This window comes from Perna viridis, chromosome 8, assembly GCF_037379345.1.
Source record: "Perna viridis isolate PV_CMFRI_1.1 ecotype Kerala chromosome 8, ASM3737934v1, whole genome shotgun sequence".
NCBI lineage: Eukaryota > Metazoa > Mollusca > Bivalvia > Mytilida > Mytilidae > Perna > Perna viridis.
In genome coordinates, this window is record NC_142452.1 from 41,951,685 (window position 1) to 41,964,507 (window position 12,823).

Below are 12,823 nucleotides of genomic sequence, written 5' to 3' on the forward strand. Positions count from 1 at the left end.
TTTCTGTTGTAACAGTTCTTCTTTCTAAGTTTTTCTTCCTAATTCCTTTACATATAATGGGATGTGTATGCCTTTTACAGCTGGTTACATAGTTAACTTCACGAAATGAAATTGTGTTCTTCTATCATTTCATAGGTACTTATGTGTTCTTCTATCATTTCATAGGTACTTAAATCTGTGTGTAATAGAATGTTTAAGGAGATAGACTTAGGGTAAGGAGCATAACTCATGAAATCAGTGAAATGTTTGTATTATATTCAATTTTACCAAAGCCTCTTAAGCTTTCCTTTGAAGCAGAATAAAATGAATCCAAGTTAATTAGATGCTTACATAATATTGATGTAAAATGCTGAATACAAACATTCCAATGATTTTTAAGAGTTGAGTCCCTTACTCTAGGTCTACCTCCTTAAATCTCCTCAATTGTACTCTTAATTACTTATTAAAGGAAGTTTGTCAGGTAATGGTCATTCAATCAAGGGAAGACCAAATCTATTTCATGAAGTTATGTAATTTGTTGTAAATAAAAACTTGGACCAAAATTTAAACAGTCAATTAGTCAATTTGTTTGGTTGTGGCCCTTTTGACTCCTTATAAATCGAAAATGGTTTAAAGTGCATAAAATCTGCTGTTACATTTGCTATCAGAATTAAATAAGGAACACAATATAAAAGGAATTATCAAAATCGGAAGAGAAACATACATTCTATGTGGGTTTTAAGTACCTGTATATACACTTTTTGGCCCCCTATTCTAAAACGGTAGGGGCCACAATATCCAAATTAAACAGGAACCTTCCCTTAGTGGTTAGTAAAATTATTATTGAAATTTCATAACTATTGTTCAACCACAACTAAAGTTATCGCAGGGAAACCAAGTGTCTACTGACGATAACGACAACATTGACATACCAATATACAAATGCAATTTTTTTGTGGTGGTATAAATAGTATTTGAGAAAGAATGCTCTCAGACTTAAAGTGGAAAATAAGATAATCAGATAAGAAAATCCATTTGAAGCATATTAAGCCAGTCCCCCTCCTCGCCAATAAATAAATTCCTTAAAATGCACTCCTATGCCACAATAACTGATCAACCAGGGAAAAAAAGAAAATCTGCAGGTTTTTTTTTTATTTTTATTTCTTGGAATGTCATAAAATAAATATTGCAAATAATTTTTCACAATAAAATGCACCAATAAAGTATTACAAGTAATCTCTTTATCCACCAATAACAAAACTTTCACTCACAAGTACATACATCACTATGAACATTTTCATGCCGAACAACAGCTTACAGTGCATGCAATGATGACTTTCAGGAAACAGAATCTGTCTACCATTGGTTAAATGAAAATAAACTGATGAAATTCTTTTGGTAGTTATGTGGGGTAATTGAGGAGTAGATTTAAACTTAACCTGTATCTGTACCTATGATTAAAAAGTGAAAATGTCCATCCCTATTGTCCAGGTAAATGCCTATTATTCATCAGGTGATTTTCAGCTAGTTAAGGGAAGACCAGCTCTATCCCCTGGATATCATTAGTGCTAGTGCTGTAAACAATTGATCTCCTATTTATACATGTATACAATAAGTACTAATTTTCATGGTTTAGCATCTCTTTTGGGTTAGTTTGGATAAAAACATTTAAAGGAGAAAGAGCATTTAAGGCTCCTTTTGGCCTAAAACACAACTGAAAATTAGTGATCAAAGTGTGAATTTAATGTGAATTGATATACTTAGAGCAAACATTAGGACTTATGTTCTTCTTTTGTCAATTCATTGTATTTCATTTTAAAATTCAAAGTGTACATGTTTGTCATTTTACTAAGAATCATACAAACATATAAAATTATTGCATTAAAAGGCCAAAAAAAATGTTAGAGGTTTACCAAAATTCAACTATTCTGTCATTTTAGTATTTTTCTGTCGATTTTAGGTCATATTTCTGGCAAGGAAATGATGTCCACATCCAGTGAATACATTTGTTATAACAGTCTACTGTGAAAGTACTTAAAGAGGTAGACCTAGGGTAAGGGACGCAAAGTCTTAAAAGTCATCGGAACGTTTGTATTCAGCATTTAACATCAATCTTATGTAAGCATCTAATTAACTTGGATTCATTTTATTATGGTTCAAATGAAAGCTTCAGAGGCTTTGGTGAAATTGAATATGATACAAACATATCACTGATTTCATGAGTTGTGCCCTTACCCTAGGTCTACCTCCTTAAATTCATGGATACAAATTTTTGTGGATTAGGGGAGAAACACAAGTTCGTGGATTTTTTAATTCATGGTTTTGAGGTTTATTGTATACACATCAATGGAAATCTTCTCGTTGGGGACCAAATTTCGCGGTTTGGCCTAACCACAAAAACCATGAAAATTGGTACCCAACAAACAATAGTACTTTCACAGCATTATATGATAAAATATGACTTTTCTTGTGTGAGGACATAGTTTTCCAGATGTAAAGTTCAAACATATATGAAAATTACAATTCTCTGCAGTTTTTGTTCGATGACGGTACTTAGTAAACCAAAGGAATAATCTTTAAAATACAAAAATATAATGTTATCCATATACATTCCAATGTGGTTGTCTTATCAATAAAAATGCTAAAATTGGTAAAAAAAAATTTTTAACTAACTACTAGTTTTTAAGTAGCAGTCTTTACAAAAATCAAACAGGATGTGATTCATGCATGTCAAAAACCCACTAAATTCAGTTTTATTTCTTGTTCAGAAACATGTACAAACCACGTAACCTGTCTTGGTTTCTAATTCAGTTGTTGTACTTTCGAGATAAAAATTAAATAGGTAGTGTATAAAATTGGCACTTTGCAACTAACAAGAATTACTGTTCTTCACTTGGATTGATTTGGGTTGATTTGGCTGATTTTAGTGGGATATAAATGTATGGTTTTCTCAAAAATGCAAATCAAATATAGAAAGGATATCATTATGTAAAAATATAGCATAATTATGTAGACCAAAAAAGCATCATTTGTTCTGGTTTTCTAAAAAGAAATCTCATTTTAAGTTTTATTTAAAATTATATCGTATTCAAAATTCTTTCAATATCAATGAAACGGTTACTTGCAATAATTATTACAAGCAATCTTTTGCCAAAATTAATCTTGGTTTGAATGCACTAAGATGTTACACTTTGATTTTAACTAAGCATAAGAAACAGATTGTATTTAATGATGTCAACAAAAAATCGAAAGTTGGAAAAATTGAAATTTAAGTCAATGCACAATAAAAACAAAAAAAAACAACAAAAAAACCAAACAGTAACAGTAAAACCAAAATTTAAAAAAAAAACATTGGATTTCTAATTTGGATTTTTAAAAAAAAAATTTATCTGAAAAAAGTAAGGGAGGTAATTTTTGTTTCACATAGTTTTCTTGTAGTTTTGGTTGGCATAATATAGATTCTAAGACTTTATTTGTATACAATTAACAACATAAGAACCATATATTGACTGATATGTTGGTACATCTAAATATTCGACCTGATCTTAAAAAAATACAAATGTTACTTGAAAAACAGTAACAGGCTCACAAAGTGAAATTCATGTACCCCATCCCACTCCCAGTTTGACGATATACATGTAAAGGCTCACTACTTCCCTGTTTCTCTTTCATGTTAAATTTGTCATTGTCAAAAATTAAATAGCACTCCAGCTAAGAATTGTGCAAATTCTTTAATATGTGATACACCTCAAAAAAGGCAACACATATTTATTATTGTTATTAAGTTGCTTTGAAGGTCTACATGATGAAATGCATAATTATTCATTCCAATCAATCTGCTCTCAAGAGATTATTCACATTGAAAATCCAAAAGTTTCCATTGTGTGTCAGTGTCATGTACAGAGGCAGCTCCCTTATTTTTGAATTTTACAGTATATTCTATATAATTTGTATCTCCTAAGAACAAGGGTTATATGACAAGCCGCATGTTACTCTCTGCTTACCATGACATTTTAAACAAAATATAAAAATATGTAGACTTCCCAACCATGAATCACATTTTGCATGATTCTTACTAGGACAAAAACTGTTCAAAACTTTCAACCACTGCAATTTTTTTCTTGAGTTAATGATACATTTTCATCTCTTTCACAGACAGCACGGAGGCAAATTACTCACACATGTGAACTAAATTCATTCATATTTGTACTAAACGATGAATATGTCTCAAAGGGTAAATATTGTATTATACAGAAGGTTGACCATTCGACCTGTTTCATAATGTGATGAGATCTAATCATGGATTATCTACCTTTGTAAGTCTCCAACAGTTATGGTCTTTTTGGAATGTTCCCAAAATGTCTAATGCCAGAATGGCTAATGAAATTGTGTCCAGAATGTCTAATGAAAAAAATAGTTGTATTCCCAAAATGTCTAACGAAAAAAAATTGTAACCCAAAATGTCTAAAAATGACAAATTAGTTTTAAAAGAAACAAAATGTAATATTTATTGAAAATATGACCTTTTACTTATATTTCTATCATTTTAGCCAAATACCTTACAATTTGTTTGTTTTCATAAGGCTTTCAAGTTGGTCTTCTGAATTGACACCTTTCTCTTTTGTTTTTGTTATAATTAAATATGTCTGACAACATGGACAAAGGGGATATTGGTGTGCAAACAAATAATAATAAGTTGAATTGAGCAAAAGAATAAAACACATGGGAAAAGATTATTGCAAAAACATATCTTTCAAAATTAAAGTAAAAATTCTACATAGTTAGAATTATTTTTGACATTCTAGGAAAAAAAACTTTGATTTATATTAATTCAGGATAAAAGTTTAACTTCAGACATTTTGAAAATTACCCTAAATTTGTGATTAGGCATTCTGGGAATTAAAAATCTAATTAGGTAAAATTTACCTTTAGACATTCTGGGAATTAAAGATCTAATGAGGTAAAATTTACCTTTAGACATTCTGGGAATTAAAGATCTAATGAGATAAAATTTACCTGTAGACATTCTGGGAATTAAAGTTCTCATTAGGTAAAATTTACCTGTAGACATTCCGGGAATTAAAGATCTAATTAGGTAAACTTTACCTGTAGACATTCCAGGAATTAAAGATCTAATGAGGTAAAATTTACCTGTAGACATTCTGGGAATTAAAGTTCTAATTAGGTAAAATTTACCTGTAGACATTCCGGGAATTAAAGATCTAATTAGGTAAAATTTACCTGTAGACATTCCAGGAATTAAAGATCTAATTAGGTAAAATTTACCTTTAGACATTCTGGGATTAAACGTTTTGGGCTACAACTGTTTTTCATGCACATTAACATATAGCAACTGACCTTCATGTATGTAAAGTTTCATGAGAATTTATGAAACAATAGAGTAGGAGTTGTGACTCTAAGGTTTTTACCAGTGTCAGAAGGGCATTAAGGTTTAAAATATTAAAGATTATCTCCATTTGGAAGCCCCAAGGCAATGTCTTGTTCTTCATTCATTTATCTAGTTGAATGATGGCCACATTTTATTTTTACATCAAGTTTGTATGAAGCTTAAAAGGTACATGAACAAACAGATAGATAGATGAAAAATAGGATGATATGGTGATGTTTTGTACTGCATAACTTTGTGGAAGATGGATTTAAATATATGGCATGACAGATGTACAAATGCAAAAATGCCCTTGTTGATGATTGTAGGGAATAAAAATATACATGTATTAACACTAATTCAAACCAAATATCATATAAAACCTTCGTAACCCTCCTATACAATAACAAAGTTTGAAAATTACAAAAAATCAGCAACCATTTTCAGAAGACAGAGAATGACATCATTTGATGTTTCGTGTACTATGAACAAATTAGGTCAACAGAATTTCTTTTAAAATTGTAAAAAAATACTTATTCTTCTTCTATATTTGAAAAAAAAAAAATTTCATAATATTTTTTTTAAAAACACTAATCTTATCATTAGGTCTCTTTTAAATATTTACTCCATCAATTATCTCCCCTTGAAAAAGGCTTTTGTTATTTTACCATGTAAAGTTTTGTCAAAAACTTTGTTCGAATAACTAAAAAGTAATATCTGGAAAAATGAACCTGTATTCACAAATCATATTACCACACAGCAGGGTAATTTTCATGGGTGCCAAATTTTGAAATTTGCTCTGAATAGGGGTGTCAAATTTCGGCTGTCTATATTTTTTTGTCTTCACATTTAACAGAATGTAATATGTTCAACATCTGAACTCAAATTTGGCAAGTTTTTATTTTCCTAAACCTCACCAAAAATTTCCGCTTCATAGTAGTAATACAAATATCAATATGCTGTATACATTTCAAGGAAGATCTCAATCATTAATGTATTGTATACAAAATCAAAAGTATCATAATATAAAGCCAAATCCAGCTCCAAGAGGTTCTACTATGTACAGTACAAGGAAAGAAACAATCATGAGGATGACAGAAATCAGGATTTTCATTTTTTTTAGCTAAAAAAATCAGAAATTTATAAAAATTTCTTCATAATTCGTATAGCGTATTTTGATGGCCAAAGTTGGAAGAAGCTAAAACAGTTAGGAAGTAGCTCTGGAATACACTTGAGGACCTTTGGTTACCAGCAGTGGCATCATTCCAGAGATATTAAATTCAAAATATCATAATAAAATTGTAAAGACTCTGTAAAGGCACACTGTAATCTGACTTCTAAAAATGGTACATCAACATTAGACATAAATATAAACTAAAAATAAAATAAAAAAAACATAACAAATTCACGCTCTGGAAATTAAACCTGACTTTTGGATGGCATGATATGAACATACATGTATAAAGGATAGAAAAATATACACAAAAAGCATTCATTTGCATAGATAAAGGAGTTTAGTACAACCTTACCGAAAATAAGAAATAACTTTTACAAAAATAAATTCTGGGTTGTCGAACTTGTACAAAGAATTTTTAAAATTATTTTTAGTAAAATTGTGTAATGGCAGAAGAACTTATAGTTCAATTTGCTTAAAAACATTAAAAATTTGTAGAAAAAAACACACACAATATGTAACTACAAATGACTGTAAACTGGGAGTTTTTCGTGTCATCTTTTTTTCACCATTTTCAGTTACAGTTGAACATTTTTACATGTTAATTCAAGATAATTTCTCAAATTCTATTAAAATGTTCTACAAAGAAAATATTCATGAACATTACTTTTTTCTTTTACAGTTCATACTGGGGGAAAAAGTGAAAATTAAATGTCGCAAAAATTTCTCAGGTTACAATTTGTTTTTTTTTTTTAAAGTAGTTTGGGTTAACACAAGATATTAAAAGTTTAGTTACATATTGCATATAAAAAATGTCTAGAAAAACACATATTTAGCTCAACATGAATCAATTAAATATTTATACACAATTGGCTCATGTAAAATGTGACATTTTGGCAGATTGGAATGTAGTAAGGAAAAAAAAGATGGCAAATCTAACAACAACACTTAAAATAGTACCATAACCAACATACTCAGGTAAAACTATGTCATATGAAATTCACATGAATCATGATTCAGGATTCACATAAAATTTACAGGAACAAGCTTCACATGAAATTCACATGAACTGGATTCACATCAAACTCACATGAACAAGCTTCATTGAATTTCACATGATCTAGCTTCATATGAATTCATAAGTAATTTTCACAAAGTGTTCTTTTGAAAACTCAACTTAAAAGTTCAAGTGAGGATGCCAATTACTCAATATCGTATGAAAATTATGTGAAAATATTTTGCCTGTGTAATTCATATAATTTAAATTGTTTAAAGCCTAATATGACTGGTAATTATTAAGATTCCATGGTTGTTTGATATGCCATAAGAGCTAAAAGGATGAGAATGAGTATTATCAGGAATGCCATTAAAGAATCAGGATCAACTACCCAGAGCGCGCACCGTCATACGGTCATAATACCCCCACTGCTTTCTTCAGAACTTGGTCGCTGTCGGCTGTATTTTTTCTGAAGAGCTTCAATCTGCAGAAAAAATGTAGAAATATGTTTTGATCTCTTGACATTCATTCTTTAATATAAAGCCACAGAAACAATTCAAGGATGAACAAGCTTACTATTTTAAGATTTTTCAATTCACATCGATTGAAAAATTTAGCCTAAAAAAAATCATGTTTATTATTCTGTTGTTGCACTTATTACACATAAAAATTGAAAGAGTTATCATTCTTGATTTGGTTGAAATGTATGATTTTTCTTCAAAATACGAACAGGTTATTAATTACATAAAAATATGGTGTGTGAAAAAGCATTGTTTGTTCATGGTGTGTCTGAAACTTATGTGGATTGGTACCAAAGTGTCAGTCTCTGTAAGAATCATGCAGTGGGTGAAACATGGTATGAAAAACCCATTATTTCGAAAGTTTAATTTGACTACTTGCACCATCAGAATCAAGGAAAAAAAACAAGATTTCCCACATCACTTTGGTAATTTGAGTTATAATTTTATCAAAATGCACTGAATACAAACATTTCAAGGGCAGATAACTCTGTCAAAAACCTCATTTTTCAAACATTCTATTGAAAAATTTCTGAGCAAATCCAGTGATGTAGGCATCAAGTAATGGTGTTTTCAAATTAGGGAAAGCATCATTGCGTGAAATCATATTGTCAGATCGGTGATGTTTTGACATGCATGTTTTTGATTTTCCCTCATTTTGCCTGATTCTTACAAATACTTACACTTTAAAATGTTAACACCACAATCACATCAGTTACTTACTTTATCACTGAAGTATGAAGCTATTGTAAACAACACCAGTATCACTAATGCTATGTGAGTAAAAAACTTCAGCCAATCTCGTAATCTCTTCCTGTTGAAATATACAAACATGAAAAAATTAATTTTAGGTAGATATTTTTATACTTTTAAAAGTTGCAAGACTTAGGCCTTTCAAAGTTAATTTTTTAGTTCTCAGACCATTTATTTATATTTTTTTTTAAAGAAAAAAGACATTAATGGAACATTAAGTAATCCCCAGCCATGAATGGTAAAAAATGGAGATGGCAAAATATTCAAAATGGCTTAACTCAAAAACTGCATGTTTGATTTGCTTAAAACTAAGTGTAATCTGTATTGTATTGTACTAAACAACTGTGTTCAGGGATTAAAAAAAAATCACAGATCTGGTTTCAACTCACCATCTGGAAATGGTTGGGGAAAACACACCCAGATGGACAGACTTATACACAACTTTTCGGAGGGTATCACATAATATCTCCGCACTTCGTGTGGCAGGGTATAACACAAAAGAGAGAGGGGACACTTCTTTTTACTCTTTAACTGCCCCCAAACATTTATGAGTTTTAGGCATAAGTTAAAGACAGAGCAAATGATGAGGGTAGTGCTTTTTTTTGTTTTTATATTTTTTATTAAGATTGCAATAAAACTTGGCAAGGAGATACCCTCACAAATGATTGGACAGGATCTTAGAATCAAAAATTTTGACATGAAATTACTAGTAAATGCCTATTTTAATGCAATTAAGCACACTGATTTTTATTGGACCCTTCTATTTTATAAATGATTTCTATAAAATATTCATGCAAGCATAGAAGTCTCTTTTTCCTTCAACTTTAGTTTTCAATAAAGTACAGTTTTAATTTTTTTCATGAAGTCATATTTAAATATAATTAACCAGTATTTTTCAGAAAGTCTGATGTGTCATTTGCATTCAAATCTATATTTGATTCCTAACCTTAACTATAAAAATTCATCAAAATGCATTGAGCAGTTGTGGGAAAGATTTGAACATGCAAGTACAACCCTTAAATTCAATTTAATTTGTTTTGCAAGCCTTAGTAATACCAGTAACTATCTTTCTTCATGCACATTTACATATGATGCTTAACCTACAAAATTTCATCAATATCCATACAGCAGTTTAGAAGTAGCTTTGGCCACAACATATGTGGACAGAAGAACAGACAGACAGACAATGTGATCTCTATATACAGTGAAACCTGTCTGAACTGAATTATTTAGGACAGACAAAGATTTGTTTTTTTATACAGGTGATTGTTTTTCCCAGGTTCTGTAACTGACATGAAGGGATTTAAGGAGGTAGACATAGGCTAAGGGACATAATTCTTGAAATCAGTGATATGTTTGTATCATATTCAATTTCACCAAAGCCTTTCAAGCTTTCATTTGGAACAGAATACAATCAATCCAAGTTACTTTGATGCTTACATGAGATTGATGTAAAATGCTGAATACAAACGTTCCAATGATTTGTAAGAGTTGTTTCCCTTACCTTAGGTCTACCTCCTTTTTTAAGAACTTTACAATAAACAAAAGGAGACAACACTTACCATTCTCTCAGTTCATCTATATGTAAAAATCTATTTCTGTATTCCCTTGGTAATTCAAACTGGGATGGAATAGGTAGTACTGACTCGTAGTAATCCTGAAGAATTGCTTTAACCTAGTTAACATAGGATTAAAACAACTTGATAATTGTCAGAAAATTGTTGTTCATGGACAATATTGGAAATCATTTCTTTGTGACTCCACCTTGACAAAGTGTGTTGAAGGAGCTACATTAGTGCAGGTAGACTCTGACTGGATTATACTCACTTGCAATGTGACAGGTGACACTGGTAGAGTAGGATATGCTTGCCCTCCCATAGCACCAGAAGTCACTTCTGTTTTATTTTTCGTGAGTTTATATTGCGAGACCTTTGGTTTTGTGTGAGGTTTGTTTTCCTCATCTTCGTTTTTTTTATAAAAACTAATCATATTTTTTTTTTGTGCACTGCTTGTATAAGTAGATTGTTTCTGTTTCCCCGTTTTCAATATAAGGCCCTGAATTTGAGATTGATGTCTTTGCATTGTCCTACTTTTGATGCTTCAGTTTGTATGTGGTCTTCATTATGAACTGAAGCCCCAAATTTTAACTTCTTATAAAAATGTTGAATTCCAATCCAAGCTAACAATATTTAAGCTATAAATTTATTCACAAAAGTGTAATGATGGTCCCAATAATTGGCCAAACAAAATTGTCTGTTTAATCTATAAATATATTTACTTACTGTTTGGGCATCATGTCTGGAATGTTCTATATTGTCATTAAGACATATAAACTTCCTGAAATTAAATGAACAAAATTTCACTTAAAGTAGTATCATTTTAGCGAAAAAAATGATGTTATGTGTATGTAGCCATTTTGTAAGTTATATCTAAGAGTTTCTATTACGAGTAATTTGATTGGATTTTGGATCCGGGTTAAATTTAGGTAACTCACTAGATGGCACTGGACGATACCCGTTAAATATGAATGAGTGATGTCAGGGGTTTGAGGGAGTGAGGGTGGACTCAAAACCCTGACTTGGGAGGATGATGAAAGGTTCACCTGAAGAAAGTTAAAGGTCCACAATAAGAGTACATGTAAATGCTAAGTATGGAAGGCCAGGAACTAGATTAATGAAATTTCAATGGTCCTGCATAAGTGATCTGGACCTCGGGCCAGCAATAATCCGAAACCCTGCTTTAATCTAAGAATTTTAATTCGAATCACCTGAAGCCTTCTCGAGTCATTGTACAATATGTGGACATATGGACAGACAGACAATAGTATACCATAGTTTTGTCAAAAGATGGCTTATAAAATCTTACTTTGGATGTTTCCTGAGATCATCTAATTGTCCAACAGCTAAAGGCCTTTTAAAGTTACTTTCAATGTTTCCTGAGATCATCTTATTGACCAATATCTTAAGGCATTTTAAACTTACTTTGGATGTTTCCGGAGATCATCTAATTGTCCAACAACTGTTGATATATTACTTTTTATCATTTTAAATGCTATCTCTTCATCATCTAATGTTATAAATCTGAAATTGAAATTACAAATATATCTCCATATCTAAATACAGGACTAACTGACTGCCCACTTGGATTCTGATTAAATTTTTTGTGAAATATCAATGTTCTGAAGAGAATGATGGAACCTTAATTGTGCCACCAAGGACTCTCAGTGACAGTCTAGTAATAGATTCTCCTTCCGTTTAAATTATTTCTCCACTTAAGGAGGTAGACCTAGTGTAAGGGACATCACTCTTGAAATCAGTAATTTATTTGTATCATATTCAACTTCAACAAAGCATATCAAGTTTTTATTTGAAACAGAATGAAATCAGTCCAAGTTACTTTGATGCTTACATGAGATTGATGTAAAATGAAGAATACAAACGTAGGTCTACCTCCTTCAATCAAGGATCAGCTAAATGAGAATAGGTTTTTCCCATGATATCAGTCGAAAAAAACTCTAAATCACATGATGCATCATCTTTGATAATTTTTCTAAAATAATTCAGTTTATACATATGTATATATAAGAATTTGCATCAATTGATTCTGAAATAAGTAAGTTTCACATTGAATTATATATTTAAGGTATAGAGCTAATACTTCCTACAATTTATTATTGCTGTAATTTTTGTATATTGACAAACAAGAATGCCTTGTAACATTTCCAAAATGTCAAGAGGTTTTCATATTTAATTATAGTTTTTTGAAAGGGTTAACATTTGATAAATAACAAAAATAAATTGCAGATTTCATAATTTATAATTCCCACTATTTTTTTTAATTACTTAGTTGCATTTTGTACCACTTACTTGTGTTTTGGTAAAGATTTCATTTTGGAATGAAGCAGTTCCACCATTTTCTCACAGTTCAGAAATAGTGATCTGGTAACTTGAGGCTGTCAAAATAACAATACTAGAGATATACTTTGACACAGACACAGAGTCATAGAGTAGTATTGA

General features: G+C 30.6%; 1 protein-coding gene across 1 annotated transcript in view; it reads right to left on the reverse strand.

Annotated features, from left to right (window-relative positions):
• Positions 1 to 6,246: 6,246 nt before the first annotated feature.
• LOC148610571 (N-acetylglucosamine-1-phosphotransferase subunits alpha/beta-like) overlaps positions 6,247 to 12,823 on the reverse strand; it is a 63,519-nt gene continuing 56,942 nt past the window's right edge. The window contains exons 23-28 of the mRNA XM_088595714.1: positions 12,674 to 12,759; positions 11,789 to 11,887; positions 11,090 to 11,144; positions 10,370 to 10,482; positions 8,778 to 8,868; positions 6,247 to 8,020 (exon numbers count right to left, since the gene is read on the reverse strand). Of these exons, the coding sequence (XP_088451840.1) occupies positions 7,943 to 8,020; positions 8,778 to 8,868; positions 10,370 to 10,482; positions 11,090 to 11,144; positions 11,789 to 11,887; positions 12,674 to 12,759 (522 nt within the window). The 3' untranslated portion in view covers positions 6,247 to 7,942. The remainder of the gene's footprint in view (positions 8,021 to 8,777; positions 8,869 to 10,369; positions 10,483 to 11,089; positions 11,145 to 11,788; positions 11,888 to 12,673; positions 12,760 to 12,823) is intronic.